General features: G+C 35.7%; 5 protein-coding genes across 8 annotated transcripts in view; 1 reads left to right on the top strand and 4 right to left on the bottom strand.

The window, feature by feature from the left end:
* LOC7460701 (transcription factor MYB106) overlaps positions 1 to 11268 on the bottom strand; it is a 33952-nt gene extending 22684 nt beyond the window's left edge. The window contains exon 1 of the mRNA XM_002311277.4: positions 11159 to 11268. Coding sequence (XP_002311313.2) covers positions 11159 to 11185 — 27 coding nt within the window. The 5' untranslated portion in view covers positions 11186 to 11268. The remainder of the gene's footprint in view (positions 1 to 11158) is intronic.
* On the top strand, positions 146 to 2135 carry LOC7460704 (methyltransferase FGSG_00040). Its single transcript, XM_052454884.1, has one exon. The coding sequence runs from the start codon at positions 278 to 280 to the stop codon at positions 1904 to 1906; it is 1629 nt and encodes a 542-aa protein (XP_052310844.1). The 5' UTR covers positions 146 to 277; the 3' UTR covers positions 1907 to 2135.
* Positions 2149 to 3556, bottom strand: LOC7460703 (protein SHORT ROOT IN SALT MEDIUM 1-like). The gene is made up of 3 exons (XM_052454888.1): positions 3157 to 3556; positions 3013 to 3054; positions 2149 to 2939 (listed from the first exon to the last, which is right to left on the bottom strand). Exons 1-3 carry the CDS (start codon positions 3271 to 3273, stop codon positions 2787 to 2789), a joined length of 312 nt encoding a protein of 103 aa, XP_052310848.1. The 5' UTR covers positions 3274 to 3556; the 3' UTR covers positions 2149 to 2786.
* LOC7460705 (transcription factor MYB106) lies at positions 9346 to 11200 on the bottom strand. Its single transcript, XM_002311281.4, has 3 exons — positions 11053 to 11200; positions 10762 to 10891; positions 9346 to 10405 (listed from the first exon to the last, which is right to left on the bottom strand). The coding sequence occupies exons 1-3, from the start codon at positions 11183 to 11185 to the stop codon at positions 9520 to 9522; spliced, it is 1149 nt and encodes a 382-aa protein (XP_002311317.2). The 5' UTR covers positions 11186 to 11200; the 3' UTR covers positions 9346 to 9519.
* A 5015-nt stretch (positions 11269 to 16283) lies between the features above and the next one.
* On the bottom strand, positions 16284 to 19427 carry LOC7498183 (anaphase-promoting complex subunit 2). Of its 4 annotated transcripts, none has more exons than XR_008059799.1 (4): positions 18327 to 19426; positions 17636 to 17824; positions 16776 to 17070; positions 16284 to 16621 (listed from the first exon to the last, which is right to left on the bottom strand). XR_008059799.1 is itself a non-coding variant. In XM_052454886.1 (4 exons), exons 1-3 carry the CDS (start codon positions 18492 to 18494, stop codon positions 17462 to 17464), a joined length of 423 nt encoding a protein of 140 aa, XP_052310846.1. In that variant the 5' UTR covers positions 18495 to 19427; the 3' UTR covers positions 16687 to 17072; positions 17446 to 17461. The 4 variants fall into 4 exon arrangements, 3 of the variants coding, with proteins under 3 accessions (XP_052310846.1, XP_052310847.1, XP_052310845.1); XM_052454886.1 differs by lacking the exon at positions 16284 to 16621 and adding an exon at positions 17446 to 17527 and having other exon boundaries at positions 16687 to 17072; positions 18327 to 19427; XM_052454887.1 differs by lacking the exon at positions 16284 to 16621 and having other exon boundaries at positions 16687 to 16939; positions 17028 to 17070; positions 18327 to 19427.
* Between the last annotated feature and the right edge of the window lie 423 nt (positions 19428 to 19850).

Raw genomic sequence — 19850 nt, 5'->3', positions numbered from 1 at the left:
TTAACCAAACACCTATTTTTTCAAACCAACCTCAACTAAAAGTACTTTTTATAAAACAACTTTTTTCAAACCACAACCACAACAGCTACCGCAATACCAAACACACTCTTAACTTTATCCTTAAAAAAAACATTATTGATTGATATTTGACTCATTTATCATATCTAGCTGTTGCGTTACAGGATGTGACCGTTAGAAGCCCCCAATTTCAAATCCGCAGAGAACAAACCAGTCAAAACACAAGAGATACCCTACTGGCCACCACTGCCAAAAAAAAATGAGAGAAGAGGACCAACTGCAACAGCCATTAACACCAGAAGAGTTGATGCAAGAGCTCAGATTCAAAGCCACTGAGCTTCTTCTCAGAGAAGAATGGCAAGAATCCGTTCAAGTCTACACCCAGTTCATCAATCTCTGTCAAGACCAGATCTCTGTCAAGTCACATCAAAATCACCCAGACCCAGACCTCCTCACCAAGCTTCAAAAATCCCTCTGCTTAGCCCTGTCAAACCGTGCTGAAGCACTGTCCAGGCTTAGAGATCTCACGGGAGCGCTCAAAGATTGTGATCAAGCATTGAAAATTGAGAGTACACATTTCAAGTCCCTTGTTTGCAAAGGCAAAATCTTGCTTAGTTTGAACAGGTACTCAATGGCCTTGGATTGCTTCAAAACTGCTGTTCTTGATCCACAGGCTAGTGGAAACCTTGAAACTCTGAATGGGTACGTGCAGAAATGCAAGAAACTGGAATTTCAATCGAGGACTGGAGCTTTTGATCTCTCTGATTGGATCCTAAGTGGGTTTCGTGGCAAATCTCCAGAGCTTGCTGAGTACACTGGTCCAGTGCAGATTAAGAGGTCTGAGCTCAGTGGAAGAGGCCTGTTTGCAACAAAGAACATTGATGCAGGGACTTTGCTGTTAGTGACTAAAGCAATTGCCACAGAGAGAGGTATATTATCAAGTGAAGATTCTTGTGAGAATGCACGGTTGGTCATGTGGAAGAATTTTGTTGATAAAGTTGTAGATTCAGCTACTATGTGTGAAAGAACTCACCATTTGATTAGCACATTGTCAAGTGGTGAAGATGAGGATAAGCTTGAGGCTCCTGAAATGAGTCTATTTAGGCCTGAGGCAGAGGAGATTGGAGAGTTAAATGAGAAGCTTGATAAGGTTAAAATTTTGAACGTATTGGATGTGAATTCTCTTGTTGAGGAATCAGTTTCAGCTAAAGTCTTAGGGAGGAATAGTGATTATTATGGTGTTGGATTATGGGTTCTGGCTTCATTCATTAACCATTCATGTAATCCTAATGCTAGACGCTTGCATGTTGGGGATCATGTGCTAGTTCATGCTTCCAGGGATGTTAAGGCGGGTGAAGAAATCACATTTGCATATTTTGACGTGCTTTCTCCATTAAGCAAGCGAAACGAAATGTCAAAGACATGGGGTTTTCATTGCAGTTGCAAGAGGTGCAAATTTGAAGAAGAAATGTGTTCTAAGCAAGAGATGAAGGAAATAGAGATAGGACTTGAAAGAGGGATTGATGTGGGCAGTGCAATTTTTAGGCTAGAGGAAGGTATGAGAAGATGGATGGTGAGAGGGAGGGGGAAAGGCTATATGAGGGCATCATTTTGGGCTGCATATTTTGAAGCTTATGGCTCTGAGAAATCTGTGACGAGGTGGGGAAGACGAATTCCGGCTGTCGATATAGTAGTGGATAGTGTTGCAGAAGCTGTGGGGTGTGATGAGAGAGTACTGAAGGTTTTTATGCAAGCATTTAAAGGAAACGGCGTTAGCTTGGTGGATATGGAGAAATCACTCAAGTTGGGAAGAGGAGTACATGGAAAGGTGGTCAAGAAACAACAAGCCTTAAGGTCCCTCCTTGACTTTGGCACTCATGATGCTTGAACATAGGCTATTGAGCTAGTAGCGATGCCAAGTTTTTTCTTTTTCTTTTTCTTTTTTCTTTTTTGTCTCTGTTTTTCCTTCTGTTTTTTAACTATTGCAAAGTCATTTTTTACTTTGTTTTGTGCCATATTGACACGATCTGTGGCTTTTGTTTTCTGGCTCTGTCCAAAAATTAGTTTGTGCTACCATTCATAAATAACAAGGAAGCACTTCTATTACAGTATCAGAATATCAGGTAAAACTCCAAAAAAGTAGTTTTGAGCATTTTAGTTAAGTGCGTGCCCATCTGCATGGCAACATCCAAATTAAATTTAGAGTTCGCTGGGAGAATCATGGGCAGACTGCAGAACTCAGTTTTGTTCCGCAATCTGACTGCATGCACCTGAGCACCAAAACCATCCGGCGACACTTCTAATAATGGCCATATCGACCCCTAGAAGCAATTTGTGACGGCCTAGCAGAGAAATTTTTTTTCCCGAAAAACTCCTTGGACGAGGGGTGGATTAATTCGCCACTCTTGGAACAGGGGATTTGAGCATAACTCCAAATTAGGCATATGAAAATACTTCATTATCATCAATACCTGCCATTTTCTTTTTCATTAACAAGAAATAATGTAATCTATTTTTCCCCCATTACAAAAGTAAAGTTATAAATAATTTCTGTTGACAGTAAGATATGGTGACCTCAAAACTAATACAGTTACATGCACTCTCAAGGGAGCAAAGGTGCATTGTAACAGCAGGGTAACTGCAGTACAGACCAGAGCAGCCTGAAAACCTACAATATCAAATGATTCCTTCTGACCAGCTTATTATAGAGAATGCAGTCATCCCTCCCAGTGTTGCTGGAACAAAGCACTTTGCACAAGTTCCTGATGCTAAAAACCATTCGAAACTAGAAACAGCACATTTGTACGAGTGCAACCCTTATGGGAGAAGCTGAGAGGATACAGAAGCACAGTTCTCACCTTGACTTCCGTGTGGGAAAGAAATGTCCCCAAGCTGTGTATAATCAACCTCATGTCTTCAACCTGAATAGGCAGCAGTTAATCCTCAACACTCCCAGACGCTGACAAAGAGTAAAATTAGGAATTTTAGTCTTACCCTGATGTAGCCAGTTTGATTCCAGTCAAAACACCTGAAAGCTGTCTCAAAAAAGAATTATTGATAGTGGGTAGATGAAAGAACAATCCTGATATTCTCAAATTGCAGACAAAGAAAAGGGAATTAAAGTTTCTGAGAACATACCTCCAATAATTCCTTATCAATCACAGCCTCCTTCCCAGACAGCTCTTTCTTCTGTCTCCACCTTGTCATCTTTTTTTTCAGACAAATCTGCAACAGACTTGGGTTTTGTACCTGCATCTTTCAAGTCCGTTTTGTCCTCAATTGCTTCCTCTGTCTTGTCTCTTTCATCACCAGCCCGAGGTTCATGCTCAGCATCCCCACTGGTCTTCCCCTCATCTTTTTTCTGTTTAGCATTTCACCCAATAAAACAACTTATGTCGTACGGAATCTCAATGTTTTTACAGGAAAACCAATATTATAATAAATTATCAAACTTGAACTGGAAACTTTTAACATGCAATCCATCTTAGACTTCCCCAACTTGATATGCGACTATTTTGCATGAGAGAGCTTGTCTGAAAGATTATAAAGAAGAATTCTTGCCTCGTTAGATGAGTCATGCCCAGGGTCATCCATTTGTTCATATTCTTCAGGATCGTCCATTTCTTCACATTCTTCAGGATCTTCCTCTGGGTCTTCCTCAGCTTCACTTTCTTCTTCCTGCTTTGGCTTATTAATAGGATCAACAGAAGTATCCTCCTCCATGACAGTTTTTTCGTCATCCGGCTGATCTGCACTTGACATTTCACTGTTAGCAGATTTAGCTTTCAGAGGTAGAGCTCACTAGTCTTCTGGCGCCTTCCTAATGATTTCTTGTCGTCCTTCACATCCATTCCCCCCCACTGCCTCTTGCGTCGATTTCTTTTTCTTACGAATTTTATTTGTAGCTTCTGCATATAATAGAGGAACACTGGAAAATGCCTTAGCAACTGAATCAAGTAACATTCATGTAGATGGAGTAACCATTGTGAACCAACCTGGAGAAATGTCAAAAGACGAGATCACATTTGATACTGAAGCATCTCATATAGTGATTCAGCAAACAGTGAGAGCTGCAAAAGTAGTAGAACAACAGTTACATAACTCTCAGCACACAAAGAGTTTCATTGAATTTACGCACACACAAAGGAAAAATATAACACGGTATTATCAAGGCAAACCTCAAATGTTGATTCCTCAACATCCTTACCAGTGTAATCCAAAAGTGCGTCCAGGGAAAGTGATAAAGAGCACAGCTGTGGCACAGAATGTATCATTAGGCAATAATATTAAGTGAAGGCAAAGTGTTTCATATTATTGGTCTTTTTTTTTTTGGACAACACTGACAATTAATATAAGTTGCTTATGCCTTTTAATGTAGCAGTTAGTAACATAAATATGTGCCAAGCAATAATCAAAACCTATTTTGCCTTCCTTGTTGCCTTTTGTTTTCAAAATAAGTCCAGGGTGTCTAGGAGGTTGTTCAGGCTTCCTCTTTTCCTTTACTTCTTTATTTGATTTGTTCCAGGACTCATCTTTTTCACCTTTGTCCTTGTTATCTTCCTTCAATCTTTCATAATCCTTCAACTTTCCTCCCTTACTATTAGCATTGTCCTTCAGGGCAACCTTTTGCTTGTCAGCCTTAACTTCAGTTTTTGTCCCTGAGCTGCTTTTCTGGTCAATTTCCTTTTCATCCTTCTTATCCTCCTTGAGATCCTTCACGGCCTGAGCAACTTTTTCCTCATCCCTTTTGTCATCTTTCTTAAGGTCACCCACCACTGGCTCCTGAACCGTTGAGCTTTCTTTTCATTACTTTCTTAATTATTTTCTTTTTTATGGTGGTTTTGATACCAGTACCTTGTGTAACTACAGGACTGATGGTATCTGAAGTATTCTTTGGTTGATCCTCACTGCAGTCCTTCTCAGCTTTCATATCAGACTGCAAGTCATTATCTTTATTTTGAGTAGATTTACAACGCAGCAGACTAAACTTAACAGCCAAACTATTTAGGAGGACAAACAAAGAAGAACATATATTATTTAGATGAAGTTAGTTTTGGATACAGAACATTTTGTCCTATTCAAGATTTCAGGGACCACAAACATGAGAGCGTAAAAAAAAACTCCAACATCAATGTGTGATGTAATCGTAGATCCTAAGAAATTTGTAGCAACTAGCAAGTACTTCACATTAAGTTAGGATATTATCTTAATACATGCAGTAGCAAGAATTTCAACCCACATTACTGATTAATTACTAGAAAACATGCAAATAAGCTAATGAAAAACAGAACACATAACTATAAGGATTATATCAGGGTATAGATTTCCTTAAATTAGAAAAAAAAAAAAAGATTCTGAAATGATCATGAATAGGAGTAAAAAAGACCTGTTGAGCACCACTCATGGAAGCTGAGCCATAAACAGCTCTGTCTTGGCCCTCATAATGTGATGTGGCTGAAGCATAATCTCTGTATCCACCAACATCAGCCTCCTGAAGACCGCCAAGAATCGATGAATGCCTAGAGGCCAATGAATGTTGAGAGCCCCCATCAAGCCCCCCAACAGAGCTCCCAGAATAGGTCATTCCCAGCTAACCAGATTTCAATTAAAAAAACGACACGTATATCCCGAATCAATCAAAGCATGAGACACATTAGAGTGATTGTCCAAATTACAAGAAAAGCTACAATAATTTTACTGATTTGCGTACAATCAAAATTAACAAGCAGTAAGAAAGAACAATATGCTCGAATTACAAAGGAAAACTCCTAGAATAAGCAGCTCCCAGTTGTGAAAAAAGAAAAACAAATAGCGAGAAGACGAGATTTCAAATTTAAAAATGAGACCTTTTCTCCACGACCACTCACACAGGAAGAAAAAAATTACACCAGAACACAGCATGGATAATTATCAACTAATCAAGCTTTGGCATTGCGTTTGCTTCTGCTTTTCAAATTGATTTTCACCTCAAAAGCATCAAATTGATGCTTTTTGAAGTAATTTCTAATGGTTTTGATGTGATGATTTCAAAAATAAAAATAACAAATCATTTTAATGCATTTTCAATTGAAAATCAATTTTGAAAATCACGTCATCGCAATAACAAAAACACACTAACATACACTGAAAGAAATTGCCCGAGAACAGCAATTTTCAGAGTCATTCATATGTCATTAAAATCGAAAGACGGTGAAAAAAATTAATCTGGCCTAATTACAAGAAAAGCTGCAATTTTTACTTTGCAGTGAAAAACCTGCAAAGTAAGCATTGCTGCCAGATTGAGCATATTGAGCATAGCGAGATTGGGCACCATAAGCATTGCTGCCTCTCGGAGAATACATATTATTTAAACCAATGAATTAAAACCTGGCAAAAAAACCTGCAATTAAAAGCCAAACAAACATATTATAAAAACAAACATTGAAAGAGACAGCCAGTGATTAGAGAAGAAAATGATAACAACCAACCCGCAATTGATATTATAAGGACTGCTGCTAGTGGGTTTTTTTTTTCTTTTTTCTTAAAATCTCTAAAACAAGAGACCATTGTTCGCATTTAGGCCCAAATTCTTTTTGAAAAATAAAAAATAGATGACGCTTACGCAACGCATCATTTAATTTGTTTAAATTTTAGTCATTTGATAGCTAAAAAAATGAAGGTTGAAGTTTTTCTTATTAAAAAACTTTTTTTTTAATTTATTTTGATTCAAAATATTTTAGAAATATTGATAAACTTATAAAAAAACTAAAAAATCATCCTAGAAATCAAAATAAACCCAAAACAAAAAATCTATTTAAAATTAAAAATCATATAATATGAACTTTTCTCCTCAAATGATGAATTTATTTCGATAAAACATAAAACATCATTCTCTGATGTAACTTTCACTTTTTATGCCTCAGAAGAGGTAGCGAAATGCAGGCAAAATTGTGATTTTTACAGATAAAAAACCAAGAACATAATACCCTGCTTCTTCTTTTTTGAGTGCTCTTGCTCCATGACCAATTTATGCCTCAAGTTCGCCACGCGCTACCAAACAGGCTAATGACCATATGGAAATTCACTTCCTGGCTTAAGTGACTAAAAACTTCCTCTTCTCTTGCGAAACAGGCTGTCAACATTTTATTTGTCCTTGCTTCTACGAACATACACCACTCAATCTCCACCACTCCTCTCCTGCCATGGAAGTCACACTATCATCAGCAGCTTCAGCTTCAACACTGAAAAACGCTAACGTCTTTGCAACTGAACAAGATTTCCAAGCTATAGGGTGAACTGTTACCTGTTACCACATACAGTGATGTATGCATAAAAGAAAAGGAAAGATGCTGAAAATATTGTTGTTGTTATTATCATTTCAAGCATGAATATTTCTAAAACAATTGCTAATATTACCAAGAAAAAATATGATCTTATTCAATATATAGTCCTGGATGATTTTGCAAATATTATGTAATTTTATTTGAAGAAACAAAAATAATAATTAAAAGAAGGAAATATATAGAAAGTGACGTGCCAAAATGTTTTTAAAAAACTAGCACCGGAAAACACGAAGGAAGAGATCGAGCAGATCGTAATTAAGAGGCAAAGGCATTTAAGAAATACATGTACGAACATTGAATGGCGGCAGTAAGATTAGATGGGATAGCATCTGCAGACATTATTGCGATCATCAATAATAGCGTAACGGGAAAATGTTATTGCCCTCGAGACACCATATCTGTTAATATAGTTTCCACCGAGTGGCTTCTACGTCCAGGGAGAGATCCTTTAGTTAATTCAATGGTGGCAACAAATGGCTCGTCATCTGTGTTTAGGCAATCCCATTCCCTTTATCCGGTGGTTTTTCTTTTTGTTTCTGCACTTTTATTTAGCTCATGTCTTCCCTTTTTGTTGCTCTGTTTTCGGTTGTTGTTTTTTCTCAGCCTCTGTTTTGTGCTCCCTTCTCCATGTAGATTCCCACTTTAATCAGTGTTTTAATTGATCTCGGCTTATGAAAAAAATAAATAAATAAAATTACAGATAGATGCTTGACTCGCGTGGAAAAATGATAATCACAATATTACGATGCGTGTAGATAAAGAAGACAACCTTGGGTCATGAATTAATGACTTGCTCCGTGCAATTCTCAGACGGTCTGTGTAATGTCACTTGGGTTGCCTCATATCAGTCATCTGCCTGAGATACTCGAGGGGTACTGCTCTCTGCCTGAAGGTGCGAGACACTGTGACAATAGACCAAGTGATGCGACACCTCAGGATTCTTTTTTCGCATGGTTGACAAGATGGAATTACGTAAAGACAACAAAATGAAATCTTTATTTGGAAGGCATAAGAAATTGGGGGGGATGATTAATTAAAAAAATAAATAAAGGTTAGGGGTTCGGGTGTCTAGGATCAATTCATGTATTTTTCTTGTTTAGAGTTAATTATAAATATTTTAAAGCATTGCCATATGAAATAATAATTATCTAACTTATTAAATTATAATTGGGTTAAGAAAAACCATAGGTGATGTATCAACATAAATTTTATACAAGCATGATATTGAATTGACTAATTACTTCAAAAAATTCCATATCACAATAAATCCTTCTAAAGTAATCTCTTTACATCATATTCAATTTCATTCTTTGGTATGTGGAAATTACTATCTGTATATCTAACTAAGCTTGTGTAATAAATAGCTATCTAATAGCCACTGGTTCGGTTTGTATACATAGAAAGGACAAAAACTAGCTATTTGAGTAATTTAATCTGAACAACGTAGATATTGTCCTGATATAATTTAAATGGATGGATTGTTTTTAGATAATTACATTAGTTGAATAATAATAGATAGAATATGGATATTGTTAAATTTAACCTCAAATCCGCCCAAACTAACTTAAATATTTATATTATATAAATATATTTATAAAATATTTAGATTTTTTTAATATAATATATATATATATATATATATATATATATATCTTAATATCGACATATATATATATACACACACTATTTTATTTTATAATAAATAATAAATAATAATCAAATAATAGATACTAGAATATTGATAAATAATTTATAAATATCTAATTTTTTTTACTCAATAAATAATAAATAAAATATAAATATGAAGAAATTTACCATTAACACCCATTATATTCCCTAATTTCATCCTCCGATCTGCGAGGAAGGAGCTCAAAAGTGGGGGTAGCATTGTATAAATAAAAGATGCATATCAGCGAAATAGTCAGGCACGCAATCTTTACACAGTAACATATCAAGTAATTTATCACCACAATTTAGTTTCAATCCCTAGCAGCATTCAAATTAATAACAGACAGAACATCTAAAGAACCTTTATTTATAAAGACCTAATGTTACACTTGATGCAATGAAATTAACCATTACGAGTCCCTCAGTCAAACCCTACAATTAGGTCTTTTTCTTCTTCTTCTTCTTCTTCTTTATTGTACTAGAACTATAGAAGTAGCTATAGAATAGATAATCAAAATACAGATGACCCAGTTGGAGAAGCATCCACCAGATTGAGTAAGCTATTCCAATAATTATCTTCAAGACTACCAGCATAGCAATCATTAATATTCTCTCCAGAACAGGTCGGGTTGGGGTCCAGAGAATTACACACTAAAATTTCCGAAAATCCATCAATGATATTCCCCATAGGTGCGTTTTCATTCGCTGAAGAGTCAACAAACCAAGCATTATGATCGCTGGCATACGGGCTTATATCATGAATTGCCATTGAACTGTCCAAATTTCGTGTCACTTGTGCTGTTTCTTTCAGTTTCTCAAAGCACTCCAACTGGTTTCCCCTGTCAAATTCACTGGCCGTAGCCCCTCTGTTGAGTGTAGCATTATTTGTGGCAAAAGCTAGTGTGGTGGTTGGATTTTTCTGAACTCCAATGAGTGGGATCATGGCTAATGCATTTTCTGAGAAATTCAATGTGGATGTTGGAGACTCGAGAGAGTCACGGCTGCCTACCGAGAACATGCTGAAGACGACCCCTTGCCATGCTTTGAGTACATCAAGACACTGTGGTCTTGCTGTTGGAGCTGCACTACCTTTGTTGGAGACTTGAGCTGAAACTGCAGAGCCTAGTACGTTTTTGGGAGGATTAGGTACAGTTAACTTCGACTCACGGACCAATCTGGCTTCGGCCTCTAGTCGAGCACTCTCCCATTGAGCCATGTGGCTTAAACTGGCAGCACCCTTGGAATGGCCACTTCCTGAGCCGAAAGAATCAGCTTTTGGCTTGTGTGTCACAGGATCAATGCCCATTTTGTCTAATCTTTTCTTAAGATGTGTGTTCCAGTAATTCTTGATCTCGTTATCGGTTCTTTTCGGCAAGTGAGTAGCAATGGCTGACCACCTGTATAAAACAAGACGGTCATCTTTACGTACAAAGCATCATGCCTGTGTCGCTGTCTAAAGCAATGCGACCATTGATTGCAATACCTAGAGAGTACTTTATACTTGGTACGTAGTGATTTCTATGATAGCAACAATATCAATAACTAATTAAGAAATTTAAATTTTTAAAAAAATATTTTTGAAATATAAAAACATTGTACATAGTAGCTTTGCAAAGACAGACACAAAATCCGAAGACCAAAGATCATCGAAGGAATAATAATACCAAAGTGGAAACCATGAGACCACACATGATGAGAGTGTGACCGTCAATTTCAAGATCCTATATATCACCGCGAGGAACTACCATCTCACCTGTTTCCAAGAAGAGCATGCAGCCGAATGATTGATTGTTCTTCCTGCAAATTAAACTTTCCTCTCTTGATATCTGGCCGAAGGTAGTTGGTCCACCTGAGTCTACAGCTCTTCCCGCATCTTTGAAGTCCTATATATATATATATATATATATATATATACACACACACACACACACACCAAAAAACAAAAGGAAGGGATAACAATCAAGCTATCGTTTAATAAAGACTAGGGCGCCACCAAGTGAATAAATAATTGGGAGTAAATAAAGGGTTTGTTAATGTAAATCACCAGCTTTGGCAGGCAAGGCTCGCCAGCTTCCATGCCCATGCTCTTCGATGTAATCCAAAAGCTTCTGGTCTTCTTCAGGAGTCCATGGCCCTTTCTTCAGTCCCACCTTCTCAAAGCATTGAGACTTAACCATATCTCAGACCAACCGAGGGTACTACGATAGCCAACTTTAGGTTGTTGAGAGAGAAAGACTATAACGTGGAAGGTAAGGAGAAATATCAGGGGAAGACAAGTGAATTAGAAAAACACGTGCACAATATATAGGCGCGCTGGTAATATAATAAATATTATCGATATGGATCCGTACAAATCCACCTGGAACTTACAAGTAATTTACTTATCGACAGACAGCAGTTATTTACTTGCCTTTTCAGCCAGTCATGCGGCCGGCCACTCTCTCTCCACATGACCCACCGAGCCATTCATGATTTATTTTTCTAATGCAATACATTGGGTGCGCAGTTGATAGTATTAAAACTCCCTTAGCTATATATTCTTTATCATACATAAATGATTTATTTTTATAAGATGAAATAATAAATACTACTGCTTTAATTGCATGAATACCCCCCCAGAAGAAATTACATGTGAAATATTCGATCAAATCCTTGCCTGAAATGGGAAAGAAAAAGCAAACGAATTAGCACGATCGATCTCAACTGCTAGCTACTTGGGATTCTTTGTTTGCACATTACATCACATATATAATAGCAAAAATTATACGGCGGTAGGATATATATATGATCATAGAATCCGCTTTTTAGAGAAGCTCAATGCCAAACCTATAAATGCTCGTGCATGCAAACTAGTACCAGTTCGAAACATTTTGAGTACAAATTCCTTTCATATATTGTACTTTCATTTTGTGTGTGTATTGACAAAAACCATTCAGATTTGAGATGAATCTATCACGGGCATTACCAGAAAATTGATAAATACAAATGGAAATACTGATGGAATATTTTTGTCGGTAAATTTCCGAGGAATTTTACCGATAAAAATATTCTCTCAGTATATACCGACGGAATTACCATGGGAAAAAAATTTAAAACAAAGCAAAAAAAAAAGATGACGTGTTATTTTTACCAACGGAATTACCGACGGAATATTCCGTTGGTAAATTCCCTCGGTAATTCCATCGGTAAACTGTGAACATTGTTCATCATGTCAATTACAAAGGGAATCACCGACGGAATTTTCCGTCGGTATTTTCCAGAGAGTGTTATTTGACGGTTTTCTGAAAAAATTCAATTAATTTAAAATTTTCATTTAAATATTACAGACAGAATCACCGACGAATTGAAAAACCATCGGTAATTGTTGGCGGTTTCTGAAAAAAATTTACGAAATTGAAAATTTAAATTAAATATTACCGATAGAATTACCGACGGAATAATTAAAAAATATTAATATTCAATTATCCGTCGGTAACGCGCCCCAATAAAAAGCCTGAATCCCCTTATTTCACAAGAGACGGACTCATTTCTTCTCCTTATTATTCTTCTTCTTCTTGTTCTTCTACTTCTTCTTCTTCTTCTTCTTCACTATATGTAAAAAACATCAATATATATTTCTTTCTCTTCTTTTCTCTCCTCATCTCCTTCTCTTTTCCTCCATGCTTGGGTATGTCTTCTTCTTCTTCTTTCTTCTTTTATCCTCTTAGTTTTTTTTTTAATTAATATGCTTAACGAAATTTTTTTTTTCTCCTTAGCTTCACTTGCAATTACATTAAGGTAAGATTTTTCTTTTTTTCTTCTTTTTTTCATGATTTTTTTCACTATATTTGTTTTTTATTTTATTTTTAATTGTTTTTGTTCTTAATAATTGTATAAATGTTGTTGTGAGATTTTTTTTTCATATGAGATCAATTTTTAGTTGATTTATTTATAGGATTTTTAAATTTTTAGCAATTGCAACTTTATTTTTTCATATGAATTTTTTTAGTTGAATTTATTTTTTTGTTTTATTTATTTGTTGCAAATTTGTTTGAGTTGATTTTCTTATTCTTTTTTCCAAGCATTTTTTAGTATATATTATACAGTGTTAATTTATGCTAATTTAATTATTTTATAATTTTATAAAATGATTTTTTTAAAAATATTTTTAAATAATTACCGACAGAAATTCCATCGATAATTCCGTCGGTAATAAAAAAATATTATTACCGACGGATTTACCGACGAAATGGAGCGGATAAATTTATTTTTTTATTACCAACGGATTTACCGACGGAAAAAAAATTACCGACGAAAGATTCACCGACGGAGAATTTCCGTCGGTGATTCCGTCGGTAAATTAATTACCGACAGAATATGTGTCTTACACCAACGGAAAAATTTCGTCGGTAAAACTGTTAAATCTTGTAGTGATTAACCAAGTCTGCTCAATAATAATAACTACATAATTTGAGTGTCAAAATATATTAAAAAAGATCAACTTAGACTCAATTTAGGTTTGGTTTTAATTTTAATTTTGGCATTGGAATTGGACTTTTTAATTAAGGCTGATTTCATCTTCTTAATTTTGAGCCGAGTTAAAGTGCATGAGCCGCCGTTATCCATGTAATTTGGATGATTTCGTGAACTATCAGTGAAGTGCGTGGATCGATGGAAAGTGCAACACTGCGAAACAGAGTATACATTTAGGATAAACCTTGAGAAAACTTTTTTGTTTTGGGGTGAAATCAATAGATATAGAGATTAAAATGTTTCTGGCAATTTTATTTTTTTTTAAAAAAAAAAAAACAGAAGCAGATCGATGAGAGTTTATTTTTATTATTTAGAAAAGCAGGGAGGATTGAAGGGTCAACGTCATCGCAGATAAATTCAGATTGAAGGATTTTAATTTCCGTAGCTGCAGCATTTAACTCCTTTCATATATAGCAAGAGAGTATTTTTTTAAAAAGAAATTATTTTTAATATTAATACATTAAAATGATTTAAAAAAATATCAATAAAAACTTCAAATTTTGCTGGAACCATTTGAGATGCAATGTGAAACAAGGGCGACGAAGTCTATTGTCCAATTGTCCAAAACCAGTGATACAGCCAGCACATGTTACCGACGAGATCTTTTCTTACATTGCAGAAATTTGACAAATACTTATCAATTATTTTTCTTATAACAATAGTTGGTTGTATGTATTATTATATGTGTATTTATGTTTACAGGTACATGTCCTGCTGAGTGTCTGATTTTCGAATGAATACTGTATTTACTCTGTGGGAGCGATGGGTCCTAAGCACATTAATAAGAAAAAACGTTCGATGAAAAACGAGTTGAAACTGTTTCCCTTCGTATTTAATTCAAGATAACAAACAGTATTGATGTCATTAGAGTTAGAACCCACCTAAATTCTTGTCTGGCTTGTGATTTTGGGTATATGTGGATCGGAGGTGTAAACATGCGTGGCTTATTTCATGTCTATCAATACAATACAATACAACAGCTAATTCTAAGAGATAACTTAATTGGTCAGACCTTGAATTTGTTCTTTAATTATCATGAGTTCGAGTCATCTTAAAATTGCTGGAGGTTTATATGGTCGTTAACTTCAGGACCTGTGAAATTAGTCGATGTACGCGCAAACTCGTCGGACATTTATACATTAATAAAATAGTAAAACAACAGTTAATATAATGATTGATAGCAACGGTCATAAATGGCATGCTTTCTTTTAAATTTTTTTTATTTCCAACGATAATAACGAAAGGACTAAAAAATTTGGATCCAATTTCAAATCCCATTATTTATTAAAAATACTTGTCTTTGAAGAAATATTAGAAAAACAAAAGAAGATTAAGAAAAGAAATATCGATCTAATTATCCTTGCTTTGCCTCTATTCACTCTCTTTCTTCTTTTTTTAGTTTCCAACAATATCTCGAAGGTGTGACGTTTTTGTGGATTCACAAGGATAAAATTTATGCATTCCCCTCTTCGTGCATGAAGTGATTTCAATCATTTGTATGCAGACTCGGAGGATTAATGGTCCTCGCTCCTTTAATTTTTATGATGCATACGTCCAGCAGCCAAAGCATTTTACGTGGTAACTGGTAACTCAAAAGATTATCAAATGTCGCGATAACAGACTCCCTGGAGCTCTTAATCTACATAGGCCCATTGCATCAAAAACCAGCAGGCAAGATGGTAGACGAGAGCATTTGAAGGTGAAATCGAGTGAGCATATATTGAAAGATGCACGATCAAAATAAATCATGTGATGGAAGAAAACTTCATATTGAAATATGTTTGATGAAATGAACGTCGAAGAGAAATGTTCATTCAATGAAAGCAAAGGGAAGAAGTTCGATGCATGAAATTCTTAATCTAATACAATTTGAATGGAGATTTTTGAATTTTTTAAGATAAAAAAACAAGAACAAGGTTAAAGGTATGCATATAGACTATAGTTGTTCTAGATCTCAATGTTTGTTATAATATGATAGGATTTCTCGTGGAAAAAAAAAACGAAGCGTCTAATTAATATGCATTTATGTTTAGCTATCTAATTAGAAATCATTTTCTAGTGTTGAATCATAACCGTTGCTTTATCTAATGCATGATGATGCATGTTATGAATTTAAATATCGATCATTGCAACTAAGAATTGATAACTGTTCCATTACATTGACAGATGATTTTGGGACTTTATCTACGTACTTTTAATCAAATGAGAGGCTGAAACTTTATTGTATTTAGATTTTAACACTTTAATTAATATTCAAAAAAAGAAAGAAATGAAATTGTAAAAAATTAGCAATAGAAGCCTTATTTTCTAGGATAAACGATATATATAATAGAAACAAGGGTATTCCACAACTCTGTCTAAGAGAATTGCCCCAGTACCAATAAACCGTTAATGAAATATATTTTCTTGACAACAATTCTAAAAAAGAAATGGCATTCATCGTTCTGGGTTTTAGTAGTATATTTTGTTAGATGTAATAGCACTTGGAACTTTTCAGAAAATAATTTGAGCATTTGTTTTTAATAAAGAAAGTTAGCAATTATTCAATTAAAGAATCAATGCGTGTCTCGTCAACTGGTGAGAATATATATATATATATATATATATATATATATATATATATATATATATAGAGAGAGAGAGAGAGAGAGAGAGAGAGAGAGCGGGCAGCATTCTTCACTTCTCCCTTCCCGTTTTTAGTACTCAGTGAATCCACCTCTTCCTGCTGGGCCGATCAATGTTTTCGACCACATATGACACAAATTTAATTAATTAACGGTGACAGCGAGGGGAATGGTTTTAATTAATAAAGGAAGCCACGAAAGGACACCCTTATAAATTTTTTTGGGAAATTGTAACTCAATGTTTTCATCTTTCGTTTACTGTCCTGTAATCAATGTATGGAAAGCTCCTAGAAATCACCCGACGTGCATAGCAGGAGTACTTGGCATAACGGGAGTCGGATATGATTCAAGAGGATAGTTGGGATTGCTGATAATTGAAAGGGAGACAGTCTTGCTACAGAGATCTCCATCTTCATAAAGCTGCATTTTCTGTTCCAAACCTCCCTCTGTTAAGCTATATCAAGATCTTCCGGTACACTTTTCAAAAGCACCACATGAAACCAGAGACCCTCAGTGCCAATTTTGGTACAGATAGCATAGTATTACAAAAGAGTGACTACTCTATATTATAATGAAAAACATTGCGCACGGTCAACAGCAAGGTTTTGAGAGAGAATCTCACTGTGCTTACTTTTTCAAGAGTTGATGGGTGAATTACAAGAATGCCAGCTTTTACTTCTTCAAGAAATACATCCCATCCCTTAGTTCTAACTTCTCTTCAGAAACTAGACCTGATAAAAAGCTTTGCAATTGTTGGAGTGACTTGTCGTAAGGAGGATCAGCTACGCAAAACATCTGGAGCAACATGATGTTTGGAGCGATTTGGTTCAAATATATCCAGCGAAAGTAATGGGGCATGTTTAAAATTTTAAACCATTCGCACCTTGAGAGTATTGTGAATGCGATCCAATGCCCATTATAAACTTCTACAAGACACCAACTTAAGAAAGTTAGAGAACAATGATACTTCAAAAAAGTTTGAGCACAATTTAATGTGCACAACTACATCTAATTTTCATTTAATTTCCAGTATTTTTACTTGGGAAGCTGTTATCCAGATATGAATCCTCAGCCCCAACCCACGCCCCACCAAAACTGACATCTTCTTCGAAATTTAAATACAGCAGAAGCAACAGCTCATTAAGACATTTAACCTGTCAATACCAGGGACAAGCAGGCACGGAAGCAACTACACTAAATTCAATTTTACAGTTGAACCAGTTTATGACAATTAAAAATGTGTCTGAAATGATAAACTGCAGTTAGGATGAGAAGGAAAGTAGATATATTCTTCCTAATCTTAGGGGAATTGAGACCTCAGACCCGAATCCACAGGGGAAAGACCATATCCTTAACAGCAGGCTCTTTAAGAGCTGAGTTCAACTGAGAATAAATCACTGAATTTCATTACACTCGACACTGGCTTCAAGCATTAAGCATTCATTGAAAAGGTGAAAACTATCTGCTATCGAGAATATTCACATCACAAACCTCGTAGATGGTCATTTCCTTGCGTTGGTCCTCAACAGAGGCTACAGATCTCTCTCCCTCCTCATCACCTCCTAACAACTCCTCACAACTACCAGTATTGCCACTGTTTTTGCCAGCATCGACAATGCCTTCCACTAGGGTAAATACATGATCATTCAAGTCTTTGCCCAGTGATTCTGTAAGAATTCCCTGCGTATAGAAGAGAGGTGAAAACTACCAGTCAAACTCCTAACTTGTAGCCCGTGAAATACTAAATAAAAAGCCAATCCAAACCATATATAGAGAACTTTCAGCCAAACTTGGTCAGTCAACATGACAATCATCGTATTTGTTAAAACTGTGAGCAGGAATTTTATCAATCTCAAGAAGTGACTGAACATTGCCAATCCAAACCATATAGAGAACTTTCAGCCAAACTTGCTCAGTCAACATGACAATCATCGTATTTGTTAAAACTGTGAGCAGGCATTTTATCAATCTCAAGAAGTGACTTGACATTAAGTTAGGATATTATCTTAATACATGCAGTAGCAAGAATTTCAACCCACATTACTGATTAATTACTAGAAAACATGCAAATAAGTTAATGAAAAACAGAACACATAACTATAAGGATTATGTCAGGGTATAGATTTCCTTAAATTAGAAAAAAAAAGATTCTGAAATGACCATGGATAGGAGTAAAAAAGACCTGTTGAGCACCACTCATGGAAGCTGAGCCATAAACAGCTCTGTGTTGGCCCTCATAATGTGATGTGGCTGAAGCATAATCTCTGTATCCACCAACATCAGCCTCCTGAGGACCACCTAGAATCGATGAATGCCAAGAGGCCAATGAATGTTGAGAGCCCCCCATCATGCCCCCCAACAGAGCTCCCAGAATAGGTCATTCCCAGCTAACCAGATTTCAATTAAAAAAACGACACGTATATCCCGAATCAATCAAAGCATGAGACACGTATATCCCGAATCAATCAAAGCATGAGACACATTAGAGTGATTGTCCAAATTACAAGAAAAGCTACAATAATTTTACTGATTTGCGTACAATCAAAATTAACAAGCAGTAAGAAAGAACAATATGCTCGAATTACAAAGGAAAACTCCTAGAATAAGCAGCTCCCAGTTGTGAAAAAAGAAAAACAAATAGCGAGAAGACGAGATTTCAAATTTAAAAATGAGACCTTTACTCCACGACCACTCACACAGGAAGAAAAAAATTACACCAGAACACAGCATGGATAATTATCAACTAATCAAGCTTTGGCATTGCGTTTGCTTCTGCTTTTCAAATTGATTTTCACCTCAAAAGCATCAAATTGATGCTTTTTGAAGTAATTTCTAATGGTTTTGATGTGATGATTTCAAAAATAAAAATAATAAATCATTTTAATGCATTTTCAATTGAAAATCAATTTTGAAAATCACCTCATCGCAATAACAAACACACACTAACATACACGGAAAGAAATTGCCCAAGAACAGCAATTTTCACAGTCATTCATATGTCATCAAAATCGAAAGACGGTGAAAAATATTAATCTGGCCTAATTACAAGAAAAGCTGCAATTTTTACTTTGCAGTGAGCAACACGTAAAAGAAAGTTCTTACATATTGAGCATAGGCAGATTGGGCACCATAAGCATTGCTGCCTCTCGGAGAATACATATTATTTAAACCAATGAATAAAAACATGGCAAAAAAAAAAACCTGCAATTAAAAGCCAAACAAACATATTACAAAAACAAACATTGAAAGAGACAGCCAGTGATTAGAGAAGAAAATGATAACAACCAACCCGCAATTGATATTATACGGACGGCTGCGAGTGGGTTTTTTTGCTTTTTCTTAAAATCTCTAAAAAAGAGACCATGGGTTTGAAGACTGGCAAAACAAGCGGTGTAGGTTTACATCTCAGACCGGCTCACGGGTTTGCGTTTGCATTTGCATTTCAGGGATTGGTTCATGAAGGTGAGGCCTGAAAGTTTAATTCCTCCTGGCCTGATAAAAAGTTTTTATGCTCGTTCTTGAACCAGGCCTGGTTGATTGGAGTTAGAATCCAGTGGATCTAAGTTGTCTTACTGGGCCCTGGCTAAGTGACCAGGTTTCTTCTTCTTCTTCTTCTTCTTCTTTGCGATGGAATAGATAGAAACCAATGTTAAGTATTAAATCATTAATCCGTTGATTTTTCTTCCTCGTCCCTAAAAATTACCAA

The sequence above is a fragment of the Populus trichocarpa genome, chromosome 8 (genome assembly GCF_000002775.5).
Source record: "Populus trichocarpa isolate Nisqually-1 chromosome 8, P.trichocarpa_v4.1, whole genome shotgun sequence".
Taxonomy (NCBI): Eukaryota; Viridiplantae; Streptophyta; class Magnoliopsida; order Malpighiales; family Salicaceae; genus Populus; species Populus trichocarpa.
The sequence above is the reverse complement of the archived record's forward strand: the minus strand, read 5'-3'. Positions and strand labels throughout refer to the sequence as shown.